General features: G+C 40.8%; 1 protein-coding gene across 5 annotated transcripts in view; it reads right to left on the bottom strand.

The window, feature by feature from the left end:
• Positions 1-13,353, bottom strand: part of kif1aa (kinesin family member 1Aa) — a 59,166-nt gene that overhangs the window by 14,652 nt on the left and 31,161 nt on the right. For all 5 annotated transcript variants that reach the window (XM_018738631.1, XM_018738635.1, XM_018738636.1 and 2 more), the window contains 14 exons: positions 13,209-13,281; positions 12,971-13,061; positions 12,504-12,652; positions 12,182-12,360; positions 11,805-11,942; positions 10,237-10,355; positions 9,691-9,776; positions 9,443-9,578; positions 9,193-9,355; positions 6,798-6,888; positions 5,708-5,826; positions 5,556-5,611; positions 3,478-3,586; positions 591-657 (listed from right to left, as the gene is read on the bottom strand). In XM_018738631.1, coding sequence (XP_018594147.1) covers positions 591-657; positions 3,478-3,586; positions 5,556-5,611; positions 5,708-5,826; positions 6,798-6,888; positions 9,193-9,355; positions 9,443-9,578; positions 9,691-9,776; positions 10,237-10,355; positions 11,805-11,942; positions 12,182-12,360; positions 12,504-12,652; positions 12,971-13,061; positions 13,209-13,281 — 1,576 coding nt within the window. The remainder of the gene's footprint in view (positions 1-590; positions 658-3,477; positions 3,587-5,555; positions 5,612-5,707; positions 5,827-6,797; positions 6,889-9,192; positions 9,356-9,442; positions 9,579-9,690; positions 9,777-10,236; positions 10,356-11,804; positions 11,943-12,181; positions 12,361-12,503; positions 12,653-12,970; positions 13,062-13,208; positions 13,282-13,353) is intronic.

Here is a 13,353-nt window from a genome sequence, read left to right as displayed (position 1 = left end):
TGTACCTTTAGGGTTTGCCAGCTCCTTTTATAGAGACCTGCAAATGGTGAACGACTGCACAACTTGGCAATGGAAAATGTTTATGATGTATTTAGAAAACTTTTATTATTGCTACAGTAATATTTGACTACAGAAATATTAACTCAAGTATTTACTATGTATTAATTTAGCTCACTTAAAATTATTTATCCATTTATGAATCTGACTAATTTCTGTTGTTAGGTTGAGCTCTTCAGTACCTCCTGGACTTCAGGATACCAGTTCTGCCTGTCAGCAAGGAAATTTTTACTGAAGCAGTTAAGTACCTTACTCAAAAGCATTATAGTAGAAGTTGGGGTTTTACCCTTCAACTACTGAGTCCAGAGGGTGCAGCTTCAACAACTGCACCACCTACTGGCCCTATTTTTGCTCATTAAATATACTATCAAATGTAAACTAGCACCAATCAGCAAAATTCAAGGAAACAATTCTTACCAACATTTTATAATAAAACAGCTATATGGAGAGAGAATAACTTTAACTGTGTATGCTATTTTAATTTTGATATCCTCTGTGTTTTCTCAGGAGTGAGAACTTTTAAAAGGATGTACCTGATGTAGAAGGAAAGTTCCATGGCACGGCATGCCTCCTCTGTGGTCAACCACTGCAGGGATGTAACTGGAAAGGAAAAGCAGTCTTTGAGCTCTAGAGTGTTACGATTCTAATTTTGAGTTTCAATGATTTTATTAACTAATCTGTCTGAAGTTTTCTAAATGTAGTCTGTGAATTCAGCTGAAATCCTTTTCTGTGTTTTTGCATTGTTCTGTAGGCTGAGTTAAAAGTCTGCAACAATCCAAATAGTTTTAAGAATCTTACAATTATCTGACACTTTTCTCAAAAACAATTGACAGCATTAAGCTACTTACAGTTATTTACCACTTTAAAAAGCTGGGTAATTTCACTGCAGCAATTTAGGGTAAGTACCATGTACAAGCATATTACAACTGGAGACTGAAATTGAACCTGTGACTTTCGAGTCAAAAGGCTGCATCTCTAGCTGCTAGGCTATCAGATTGATGTAATACTACCATTTTACGTTTGACCAACGGATGTATCGTTGAGGCATATCTGAACACCCCTCTGCCATCTTGAATTCAGCTCAAAAATAGAAAGGGAGTCATGTCACCGCAAACGTTTAAAATCTCAAAAAACATTCAATTATGAAGGTTTCTGATATATTTATTGGTTATGAAGTTTGACCTGTCACAGTGAAGACATTAAGCAATCCTACTGAGAGTGACACAGGCATAAACTGAAACCATTTCACAGAATGTGTTCAATGTGCTATACATTTTGAACAAGGCATGGTGGCAAATGTTTTAAGTCAGTTTGAACACGTTTAAGAACTTCTGGTTGGCTCTTAGCATATGCCCCAATGGGGCCATGCTCTTCCATGACTGGGAACAACATCTACAATTGCACCTTGCTCAAAATGGACAGCACATTGTAGTGCAATGTCTAATGTGAAATGGTAGTGGTTAGATCACTCCATTAGGCATCTTAAAAATATTTGGAAGTTCTAGAATTTTGACTTACCCTGTATATATAAGGATAATTGTACTTGAATTCACACACACATCACACACGTTGTCTGAAACCACTTTTCCCAAGTGGGGTCGCGGTGAGCCGGAGCCAAACCCAGCAACACAGTGCGCAAGGATGGAGGGGGAGGGGACACACCCAGGACGGGACAACAGGCTGTCACAAGGCACCCAAAGCAGGACTCGAATCCCAGACCCACCAGAAAGCAGGGACCCGGCCAAACCTGCTGCGCTTCTGCACTACCGTGCCTCCCTACTTGAATTCAGCATTATATAATTATTTACCTTGCTGATATCTTAGTATGAGACCATATAACATTACCTATGAATAGCAACCTTGTCTATATGAACATGTAAACTAATACATACAATACTTCCTCAGCTAAGAGTCTGAGAGTGATGATTGACTCAAGTCTATCTTTCTCTCAGCACATCGAAGCCACAACCCGGACCTGCAGATACATCCTGCATAACATCCGCAGGATCCGTCCTTACCTCACAACTGACTCTGCCCAATTACTTGTCCAGGCCATGGTGACATCCTGTCTGGACTACTGCAACTCTCTTCTGTCTGGCCATCCTGCTACTGCCATTAAACTTCTACAGCTGATACAGAACACTGCTGCATGAGTTGTGTTTGACTTTCTGAAGTGTTCCCATGTATCTCCTCTACTTGTTTCTCTGCACTGGCTTCCTGTAGCGGCCTGGATCAAATTGAAGACCTTGGTTATGGCCTACAAATGTATCAACAGAATCGCTCCCAGCTATTTACAAGACTTCATCACCTGCTACGCCCCAACCAGACTGCTTCACTCTTCTACTGCTGCCCGCTTGATGGTCCCGCACACGAAAGGTAAAACACGGAGATTCTCAGTTCTGGCTCTATTGTGGTGGAACAATCTCCCCCTCTCACTCAGAACTGCTGCAACTCTGTCCACATTTAATAAGGATCTGAAAACTCACTTCACCCATGACCTCTTAAACTCATGTAAGCTGTAAATGTTCATGTACCTTAACTTTATGATCATAGCCGCATAACCCTTCACACAGCTGCTACTCCTGTATTGTACGTAAATATTTGTGTATCTTTAGAAAAAAAAATGTCAGAAGGTGATCAGGAATTGTCTATTCTGAGTTTCATGCAGCTATTCCTGTTATTAACATTGGTGCATATAGAGAAAAGAAACAAACTAATTGTACTTAAGAATCACACGTCTGCAACTATATCTCTCTTTCTCCTAATGTAATGCACAAATTGTATTCTATGAGATGTACATCACTTTGGATAAAAGCGTCTGCCAAATGAATAAATGTAAATGTAAATGTAAATACTGTAGTAGTCAATATACAGTACTGCGCAAAAGTTTTAGGCACTTGGGTAAAAAAAGCTGTAAAGTGAGAATGCTTCCAAAAATAATGCTCTTAATTAATAAACTTCCTACAAAGCTTAGTAACCATCCATTGTCAACAACCGCTTGGTGCAGTGGGTTTGGCTGAGTTCCTCTGTCTAGCAGGTCTTGTAATGGACTAGTGTCCCATCCTGAGTGTGTCCCCTCCAGCCTTGCATCCTGTGTTGCCAGGTTAGGCTGTGATTTGCTGCGACCCTGCTCAGGACAAGTGGTCTCAGACTGTGTGTGTGTACTTGCTTTCTTTAACAACATACAAAACCCTTACTGTAAAACTGTAACTTTTTGCAAAAGCAATGCTTGGAAATATAAAATATGCTCTTTCTCATTGACACTAACGCAGAAGAAATTAAATAATCGTCTAAAACAAAAATTTTTGTGAAACATCTAAGTGCCTAAGACTTTTGCACAGTTCTGTATATTAACAGAAATTAATTATTATCTACTAGTGCTTCCTAAATAAATAACTGACATGCTGAACGGAAACTTACTCTCCATTGGCCTCCAGCTCACAGATCTCAAAGAAGACCATCAGATCGTACTTGCAGTGACGTGGTCCAGCAGTGGGGCGACTTAGGGTGTTCAACTTGGTAGCTGGTACTATGGAAAAGACTTGACAGTGTCAGTTTTGGTAAATCTAAAATACAAGAAAACATGGATACTACCATGCCTCTCATTTCACAGAAGAGGGCAAATAAAGTGAATTATACGGAGTGATTGGAGAGAAAGAGGTTGCTGCCAGATCATAAGGTGGCCGTACACCAAGGAACCAGTTGGTCAGGATGACAACACGTGACGTAGGTCCAGCATGACCAACATTAGTCCATTCTCTCATTTCACCAAAAATAATCTTATTTTGCATTAAATTGATCATGAAACCAATATAGGCCAGATCCTGAGAAAGGGGTTTTGCATTTTTTGAAACCTTCTATAATGAGCACTCACAGGAACTGCTTATCAGATTGTGACTGTAAACACATGCAGGACTAAACCTCCATTGCTCCGCTAATTTCCACATTATTGCACAAGTACTGAACCATTCCCTGACATCAAGATGAGAATCAGTCACAGAAAACACGAGTCTAAGATGGATGATTTCCCCTTTCACATAATCACACTTCACCTATCATCATGTCCATACAATGATGGTGATTCAGTGCAGAGGATGCACAAAAGGAGCAGGAAGGAAATCAGAGCTTGAGGAACACAGAACTGCTGCCCCAGTCAGTGAAAAATCTCATAAACAACGTCAATAAAAATAAGACAATTAAATATAAGGAATCTGACAGTGTGTATCACAGTGTTATTTAGAGTCTGAAGAGGCTCAGACAGGTAAGGCAATGTTCCAGTGCACAGAGTGAACCAAAGAGCTCAGGTCACAATTCAAGCGTGAGCTCTGTCAGTTCCTAGTTGTGACTAGCTGGCTCAGCATTTTGGCAGTAGTATAGGTAGTCCATGACTTAGAACAATCTGTACTTAGGACGGCTATCTCGGTAACCTTATAGCATTATTTTAGAGTCCCAGTGCTTGGCTGTAACATCTAATGTCGACCAGTATAATTTGTGAAATTAATGCAAAGCATAAAACCTTATTATACAACACAGCATTCAGGCCTGTTAATTGTTCATATATCCTTATGGTTCTTATAAAACAGTATAAGGGTGTTTGCAATGTATGATGAAGTTGACTCATGACGAGGTTGTTGGAACGCAACCCCACTGTAAGTCGAGGACTACCTGTAATCATTTTTTTTAGATGAAAGGGAGGGGATCCACTCCTTGGCTGCTCAGAGTGCCTGATATTGGCCGTCTAATAGGGCTGAGGGTTGCTGGTTTACATTTGTGAAGGCCCTGTTACTTTTCCACATACTGCTTAGCTCTCCAATATCAGTTAACTGGTAGCGTAAAAAGAAGCTGGATTTGGCAGGGATGTGAAGTTTGGATACACATGTCAACTTCTCCAAGTTTTTGCAACTTATCAGATTTATGGCTTATGAAAATTTAATTCAAAGGATTTCTTTTGGTTTTCAACATGTACATTACCAACCCGGCTTTTGAGCTTTCATCACTGAATAGATAGTGAGAGGCAGGGCTAGGAGTGCACTGGGCTCCTCCCCTTTATGGAAGAAGGAATAGGCCTGGCCCGCTGCAAATAGGGCTTGTTCTGACAGCGAGTCCATGAAACTCATACTGAAAACCTTTGGCACCAGGTGGCGGATCAGCTCCAAGGTCTTCTCTTGCTCCAAGTTGGCATCAGAGACGGCTGATTCACATCAAACAACATGAGCACGGATGACAAACAGAACCCTGGGAAAAAGTTAAACTCTGCCTGGAGGCAATACTCAGAGCACTGACAATGAAAAAATGGACAAGCACAGCAAATGAAACCTTGGTACTGTAATAAAAAAGTCACTGTCAAAGAAGAGATGTAAATTAATGCATACTGTGAATGCATCACATCATTTACTAACAATGATGAGATTGTTTACTTATAAGTTAGGCAGGGTTGGAAAACGAATCTTGGAAAAACATTTTAAGCAGGTGTTAGGTGGGAAGAATTATATTCCTACCTGGTTTGGATAAGGGCATAACTCGAGGGAACTGCCTTCTACAGGGACGTAATGGGCTGAAGAAAAGTTGGAAGTCAGACATTGTAAAGAAAAGGTTTGAAGTATTTAATCAATCAAGATTCATTATAAATGCTTTTTAGAGACTACAACACCTGATGAGGTCCTTGCAGAGGGGTGGGAATGGCTGTTTCTGGTAGTGTCCAAACACCTCAAAAACAATGGGCTGTGTCTTTATGTACTCCACAAACGATTTTGTCACCTCTACTGCAATCTGTAAAAACACAAAAAAAATCCTTTTTTTTCAAAAAAATTATAATATGCTCAACTGAGCATAACATTGAATGGGGCCCTGAATAACAAAAATTCAGCAGATCAATAATGAAAAAGGGGTACTTTTGACATAGCTACCATGCTGCTGGCTCAATATAGCTGGATTTTTGTCTGTTGTGTTTGCCATTTTTTCGCGATATTTTGCAGGCATTGCAAGATATCTTCAGACCACTAACGTTATTAGCACACCCAGGTTGTTGGCACTAACAGAACATTTACATTTATTCATTTAGCAGACACTTACAATGTTAAGCTACTTACAATCATTTACCCATTCATAGAGCTGGGTAATTTTACTGGAGGACGTTTAGGGTAAGTACCTTGCTTGAGGGTATTACAGCTGGAGGAGGAATTCAAACCTGTGGCCTTTGGGCCCAAAATAAGCAGATCTAACTGCTACGTTAGCAGCTGCCCCTAATAAATCGTCAGTCTCACTTCAGCCTTTCAGAAGTGGACTGCTTGAGGAAGGTCATTCAGTGCATGGGAACCCTGCTATGGCCCTTATAGCAATTTGTACATTATGCACTTAATTTATAAAATAAAGATGCGTATAACCAAAACGTACAAATTGCCAAAGAATGAAAATTACAACAAGATTAAATAAATAAAAATGAGTGAATCACACAAATTAACATACCATCCTGCACTATGGCCTTGGGAGAGTAGAATTGCTAGCAGACACACAGCAATATTTATATTTAATATTTATGTATAACATGGGATTACGCATTGTTCTACATGCTTTCTATGACACTACATTGTAGACTAGACTTGCGTGTCTATATATGTATCATTCTTTAGCAGTATGATTTGAAAACCAACTAACTTAATTTATTTATTGTAAAAAAAATAAATATCCTCTTGGGATGTCTTTACTACTTTCAGTGTCTTTATGTTGGTGTTTTAGCTCACATTTTGAACGTGATAGAAGCCCAGTGGTGGCCCCCGACCAGTGTTCTTTAGTGGCTCAGTGGAGAAGGCTTCATCATGCCGATGGATGAAACTGCAAAGAGTAAGAGACAGGTTTTGGCTCCATGACAACACAATCACGAATCTATTCACTACTCAAGATATGTTTCACTGGAAATAATGTTTTCTCCACTTTGTGATAAAATAATACAAATGCCTAAGTTATAAGCAATTGGTACTCTCTACGTGTAATATTTCAGTTATAGACTTTGTTTTGTTATCTAAATTTCCTTAATTGCATTGTTTCGCCATTTAAATTTCTTTAGTTTTTTTAGTTGGAGTTAATGTTAATTAGACTTTCTCAGAATTACCGAAACTCAGTAGAGACAGACAGACAGGTCTTTACAGGGGCAGCCTAAGCCCAGTTGAACCTATTTGACTCTATATGGCTCAGTGTACACAGGTGTCCCTGCACTAAGGTTGCTACCTCCAGCTTTGAAAAAAGGAACATTGGGGTTGAGGAGAGAAGCAGAGATATTGTTTTTGTTTATATCAATACAGATCAATATAATTATACATTTTGATTTCTTTTTAATATATTGTAACAGCATATATTCCTGATACCTTATTTGAAAGTAAATGGCCTGAACTGCTAAGGCCAGCTGTGGGTCTTTAAATCTGTTTCATCCAGGTTAGTCTCAGCTTAGGTTCTTGTGCCCTGTGACTGCTCTCATGCTTGTTTTTTGGGTGCCTATGTGACTAATGGCTAAACACCAAGCGCCTTGACTTGAGGGCCTTCTTGGAAAACCCTTGTAATAATGTTCATCCATCCAATTTCAATAATTACTTGTCCTGAGCAGGATCGTGGTGAACCAGAGCCTATCCCAGAAGCATTAACTGCAAGGCTGAGAAGGGGTACACCCTGGCCAGGACACCAGTCTACTGTGGCATAGCCTCACACACACACACACACATGCACGCACACGCACACACACACGCACGCACGCACGCACGCACACACACACACACACACACACACACACACACACACACACACACACAGAGACACACAGAGACACAGTCACTTTAGCATCACCAATCCATCTGAACTGCATGTCTTTGCACTGCGGGAGGAAACTCACATAGACATCGGGAGAACATGGGAACACTCACACAGACGGAACAGGGATTGAACCCCCATTCTCTTGTGCCACCCAGGCGCTGTGAGTTGGCAGCACTGCTTGCTGCAATACTGTGTAATGCATGTTTTAATGTATTCATTTATTTTATCATAATATATTTATCCTTATATAAAGGTTCACTAAATAAAATTCACTGGTTAATAGGTTAGTTAACCTGTGTCTCTGCACAGACATCATATTTACATTTTACATTTATTCACTTAGCAGACACTTTTCTCCAAAGCAACTTACAATGGATTCTATGTAGTGTTATCAGTCCACACACCTTATTCACCAAGGTGATTTACACTACTAGATACACTACTTACAATGGGTCACTCATCCATACATCAGTGAAACACACTCCCTCTGTGTTACTCACACACTATGGGGGAACCCGAACAGCATGTCTTTGGACTGTGGGAGGAAACCGGAGCACCCGGAGGAAACCCACGCAGACACGGGGAGAACATGCAAACTCCACACAGACTGAGCGGGGATTGAGCCCCTGTCCTCTCGCACCACCCAGGCACTGTGAGGCAGCAGCGCAACTCACTGTGCCACCGTGCTGTGCCCCCTATTTAAATATCTCAAGCATTATTTTAGGAGTTTAAAAATCACATTTCTCCAGAACAATTTGCCATAATGACTGATACTTAACCTTCCTTGTTGTATCGCACACATTTAACTGAGCTTGGAGAGACAGAGTTTGTAGAGTGTTAAAGTATGGACTGACAGATGATCAAATAAACCTGTAAGATTGAGTCCTATTGTTTTGGGAGGTTTAATTAATGGATATTTTAAGTTAAATGAAGTACTGGGAAGACAGGAAAAGGAGTGTAGGACACAGGTCAGATCACATCTGCACCAGCTGAATCATCAGCCACACTTTGAGACCAAACAGGTACCAGGTACAACCAATAAATCCCCCAGCCATTTATGTAGACATGAGAGAGGAACAGGACTGGACTGGTCAAAGATTTATGGTTTTGTAAACTGAGTCATTTTGTGAATGAAAGCTCTTTTCTTTTCATAAATTGCTCTCTCTCTACTGCCTGCCATGTGACAATAAAACTCTGTGAATTCGCTCTGTGATTTCTCACACTTCCTGACAGGACACACACAGTGATGAGAGTGCAATGTTTGAACATCAGTGCTCAAAGCCCTACATTTTTACAGTTTGATGTTGACCTAAAGTTGAACAAATCACTACTTACTTGAACTGACAGAAAATATCAGCATACTCTGCAGAGATGCTTGAAGCCTGCAGGACTGTCACTCTGAAAGTAAAAATACTGCCAATCCTGAGGTGCTCCAGGGATCCATCCAAGGATCCCTCAAGATTTCCCTTCATTGTGCTGTCCAGTTCTTCTGCGCTGGCTGTGATGGAAGACAGGGTACTCAGTCAACACAAGGCCTTATAATGAACTACTTCTCACCTCATCAGCAGTGCTCCTTATCCATTACCTGAACATGTATTGTTGTTGACCTCATCGGCAGAAGGGCTTATCTCAGAGGCTTGCCCCTCTCCTTCAACAATACGCAGTTCTTCCTGTGATGTCCCAGAACGAGACATAGCTGCAGGGTAGGACTCTGTCTGGAACTGATCAATGAAGAGCACTTCTTAGTACAAATGACACATGCATTTAGTGACCAAAATACATAAAAAATTTCCCAAGTGTTTTTTTTCTTTTTTGCCGTTCTGAACATCTCACCTTTTCAAACTGCTGGTCTTCAAATGAAATCTTAGCAGTTCCTGACTGCCGCACTCCAGAGCCATAATCAGGTGCCTCTTCATCAGCTGAAAGGAAGCACACAGCATTTTCACATCGCTTCTCAAGTATTAGTACAGGTCATGTGTTCAGAGTCATGCTGCAGCCTGTTCATTTTATGCCAATGTTTAAACAAGTGCTGAACATCATAGCATTATTATAAATTATATAACAGAACTGGTGTTCCTATACCTGACATAAATTGTCCTGGTCAAAGTAAATCTACATAAATCTGGACTTGCTACTTAGGAAAAAAATAGCTAAACTGCAGATTTGTCTGGTTCTATTCAAAGTCACATTTATCATTTATTATCTCATATACAGCAATATGTAAGTATTAATATTAATACTAATGCTAATACTACATAAAAAATAGTCATAAAAATAGGGAGAAATTCCTACCTGCTTTATCTTGTCACATTTCCACAAAATATTTTCACAATGTGGTCCATGAGCATATTTTAAGCTGTAACGTGTGTGCACCTTTACCTGAAATAGCTTGGACAGCGACTCTGAGAAAGCCCTTGACCTCTCCCTTTTCACTGACAATGGCAACCCGGTGTACCAGCGGAACTGGATAAAGTAGGTTGCTGAGATAGACAAAAGCCCTGTGGTAAGAGTGAAGAGGGGCGGAAGAGTGGATTTGTATGGGGGAAAGGTAGGGGAGAAGAGAAAATACAGAGTTTGGAGCTGCCATCAGAAAACCTGAGAACACACCCCATTATCAAAGTTGTCACTTTATGACTTCAGTTGTATGAGTTAGATTTTAAACTCTCTACCAAATAGGTGGCTGGACAGTTCTGAAAACACCACGGTAAGGAGTGTGAAGGCAGAGTAAAACAACAACCTCCCCACTGAGCAACAACAGAAGGCAATGATTTATGGACTTAATGGCTTATCTTTCATCATAGCATTCATATCTTAGTATAAATTTTCTGTAATATTAAACTTGGGCTGTCCCATCATCATAAATTCTTTGTAAACCAATGACAACCAAACCTGTTTTACATTACAAAGCTTACTGTTGCCGTAGGGCTTGGAGTGCATAATGTGCATAACAATAAAATCTTTGCTCACGAAGAGGGTGGATATACAGTAAAGATTTCTTGCAGTGGCTTATTGAAATTGGCCATACACTTTTCTGTGCATGTGTTGAAAATGAGGGCTGTGATGCAACCAAAGACATGGAAGTGAATTAGTGCCATAATATTACTATACAGCCACATGTGCAGATACACACTCAGCCCCATGTGACTCTCTTCTGTCTCAAAACCATTGACTTTTGTGTTATTATGGAGTAGACTGTAGTGTGGCTGTCTTGCAGTAACAAAACTGCTGACCAGAAGAGTGAAATAAAGCTACACAAAATCAGATCTCCAGCATGTTTAAGCTGTCAACATCTAAATATCAATTTTACACTAAAACACAGAAACTCTAACAATGCTTCTAATATGTAGCCCCACTTTCTTAGAAGAACAACACAAAGCTTAATTTAATCAGCATGGTGGCGCAGTGAGCAGTGCTGCTGTCTCACAGCACCTAGGTGGTGCGAGAGGACATGGATTTGATCCCCCTTCAACCTGTGTGGGTTTCCTCCGAGGGCTCTGGTTTCCTCCCACAGTCCAAAGACATGCTGTTCAGGTTCCTCCATAGTGTGTGAGTGACAGAGAGAGTGTGTTCCACTGATGTATGGATGAGTGACCCATCGTAAGTAGCGTATCTAGCAGTGTAAGTCACCTTGGTGAATAAAGTGTGTGGGCTGATGACACTACATAGAGTTCACTGGAAGTCACTTTGGAGAAAAACGTCTAAATAAATGCAAATTTTTAAAACTGGTTTTTCGCTTCCCTCCGATAGCTGCATTATATGTTTTTGTTTTGCTGGCACAATTTGAGAAAGAGTTGTGTGAGAGGGCATGGTGCAAAAAAGGCCACAGCACTCTCTTCTGTCTTTACTGACGGAGGGAGGCATACATTTCTGCTCAGGCATGAAACCTGACAACCTAAACCAGCTGTCTTGTTGAAAGTGATCAGCCCTGTGACCCTGCTGCCACTCACCTGCCAACCAGGCGGAACCAAGGAAAACGGTCATAGAATGGGTCTCCGCCTGTCATCACACTGTCACAGTCCTCAACAGCAGTGCTGGGCACTTCAGCGGCACGATCGTACATCTCCCGCATCAGCTCCAGCCTCTGTCTGCAGGCACAACATTGAGCTGTGAGTAGGATAACAAAGTAACAAGTACGAAGGCAAACTAATAATCCATAAATAAAAGAGGTCAGAAATAACAAATAAGAAAAATCCACACAGTCTGATGCAAATAAAGAGCTTCAGGATCAACCTTGCAGTCTGTAATTAAAATTATTTTTTGTCTATTTCTAGCCACCTTGCAACTGATTGCAGAACCTTGAGCCTGAAAGTTATATGCTTTATACCTGAGCTTCTCCAGGGTCCAGTAGTGAGTAGCCCCATTCTTTTGATCCTGCACTTCCACAGCTACAATAGTACGAGGGAAAGGTCGTTTCTCACGGTCTTTGGCTGCATCAGGAGGCAGGAGGTCAGGTGGCAATGGGGAGTACAGAGTGTCCGTCAGCAGCACAAACTGGAACTGAACCTGTGGGAAGCATGTGTTTTTGAAAGACAGGACAATAATCATTTCCCTAGAACATCAGCGTAATTACAGCTATAGTCACCACATTCTGAGATGCAAACATATGGTTGTCCTCCAACACGTGAACCTCAATTACCCTAGCTCACCTTCTTCTTGAGTTCTACACTGATAGCATTGGCCTCCTTCAGGAAAATGGCATTCCCCCACAGCAGGTCCCTCAAAGAAGTAAATTGGTAGCACTTCCACTTGCGGAACGCCCAGAGCGCCAGGTCCATTTCTTGGTCTGTCCATTGTACTGTCGAAAGGCCCAATGTCAGTCAGAAAGGATCTAACTGCGTCACCCAGTGTAACTCAACCAAAAAAACGACAGGGCCAACTGATGTCAGCTGTTCAACTGAGGACCCTTTGGCTCTATATTTGCAAAAATTGTTCTTTCAATATCATAATACTGTCACAACCAAAACCTCTCATACCAAAGATTATGGCAAATCCTCACCATCTCAGAACTACACTAAAGCATGTCACATCTTATGTTTATTCCCAAAAAAAATTTCATCAAACCACTTTACGAGTCTATAAACGATTAACAAGTATCTTTGTGTCATGAAACCACCTTCCTCCTCTGGTTCTTCGTCTTCTTCTGTGACTTCTGGGTAGTAACGGTCTACTTGCTTCTGAAGGGCTTCTAGCTTACTCTCATAATCCTGAAAAATGACCAAATCACCCATAAGGCCTTTTAAAGAACTAATACTTTGAGCAGAGTGAACCAACAAAGTTAGTTCTACAGTGGAAGATTTGTTATGACTTACTCTTTATCTGCTTGGAAAGTCAAACTTCTAAGTCAAACTTACCAGTCTCTGCTGTTCAAGGAGGTTACTGGCTTCTTCTCTTTCCTTACGATACTGGTCTTCAAGCTCCTGTAGCCTGGAGAGACACAAAAAAGATTTGATTCTACTTTTGTAGTAATGAGTCTTAATGAGGCTGAAAACTGTGCAC

This window comes from Scleropages formosus, chromosome 3, assembly GCF_900964775.1.
Source record: "Scleropages formosus chromosome 3, fSclFor1.1, whole genome shotgun sequence".
In the NCBI taxonomy this organism is placed as follows: domain Eukaryota; kingdom Metazoa; phylum Chordata; class Actinopteri; order Osteoglossiformes; family Osteoglossidae; genus Scleropages; species Scleropages formosus.
The sequence above is the reverse complement of the archived record's forward strand: the minus strand, read 5'-3'. Positions and strand labels throughout refer to the sequence as shown.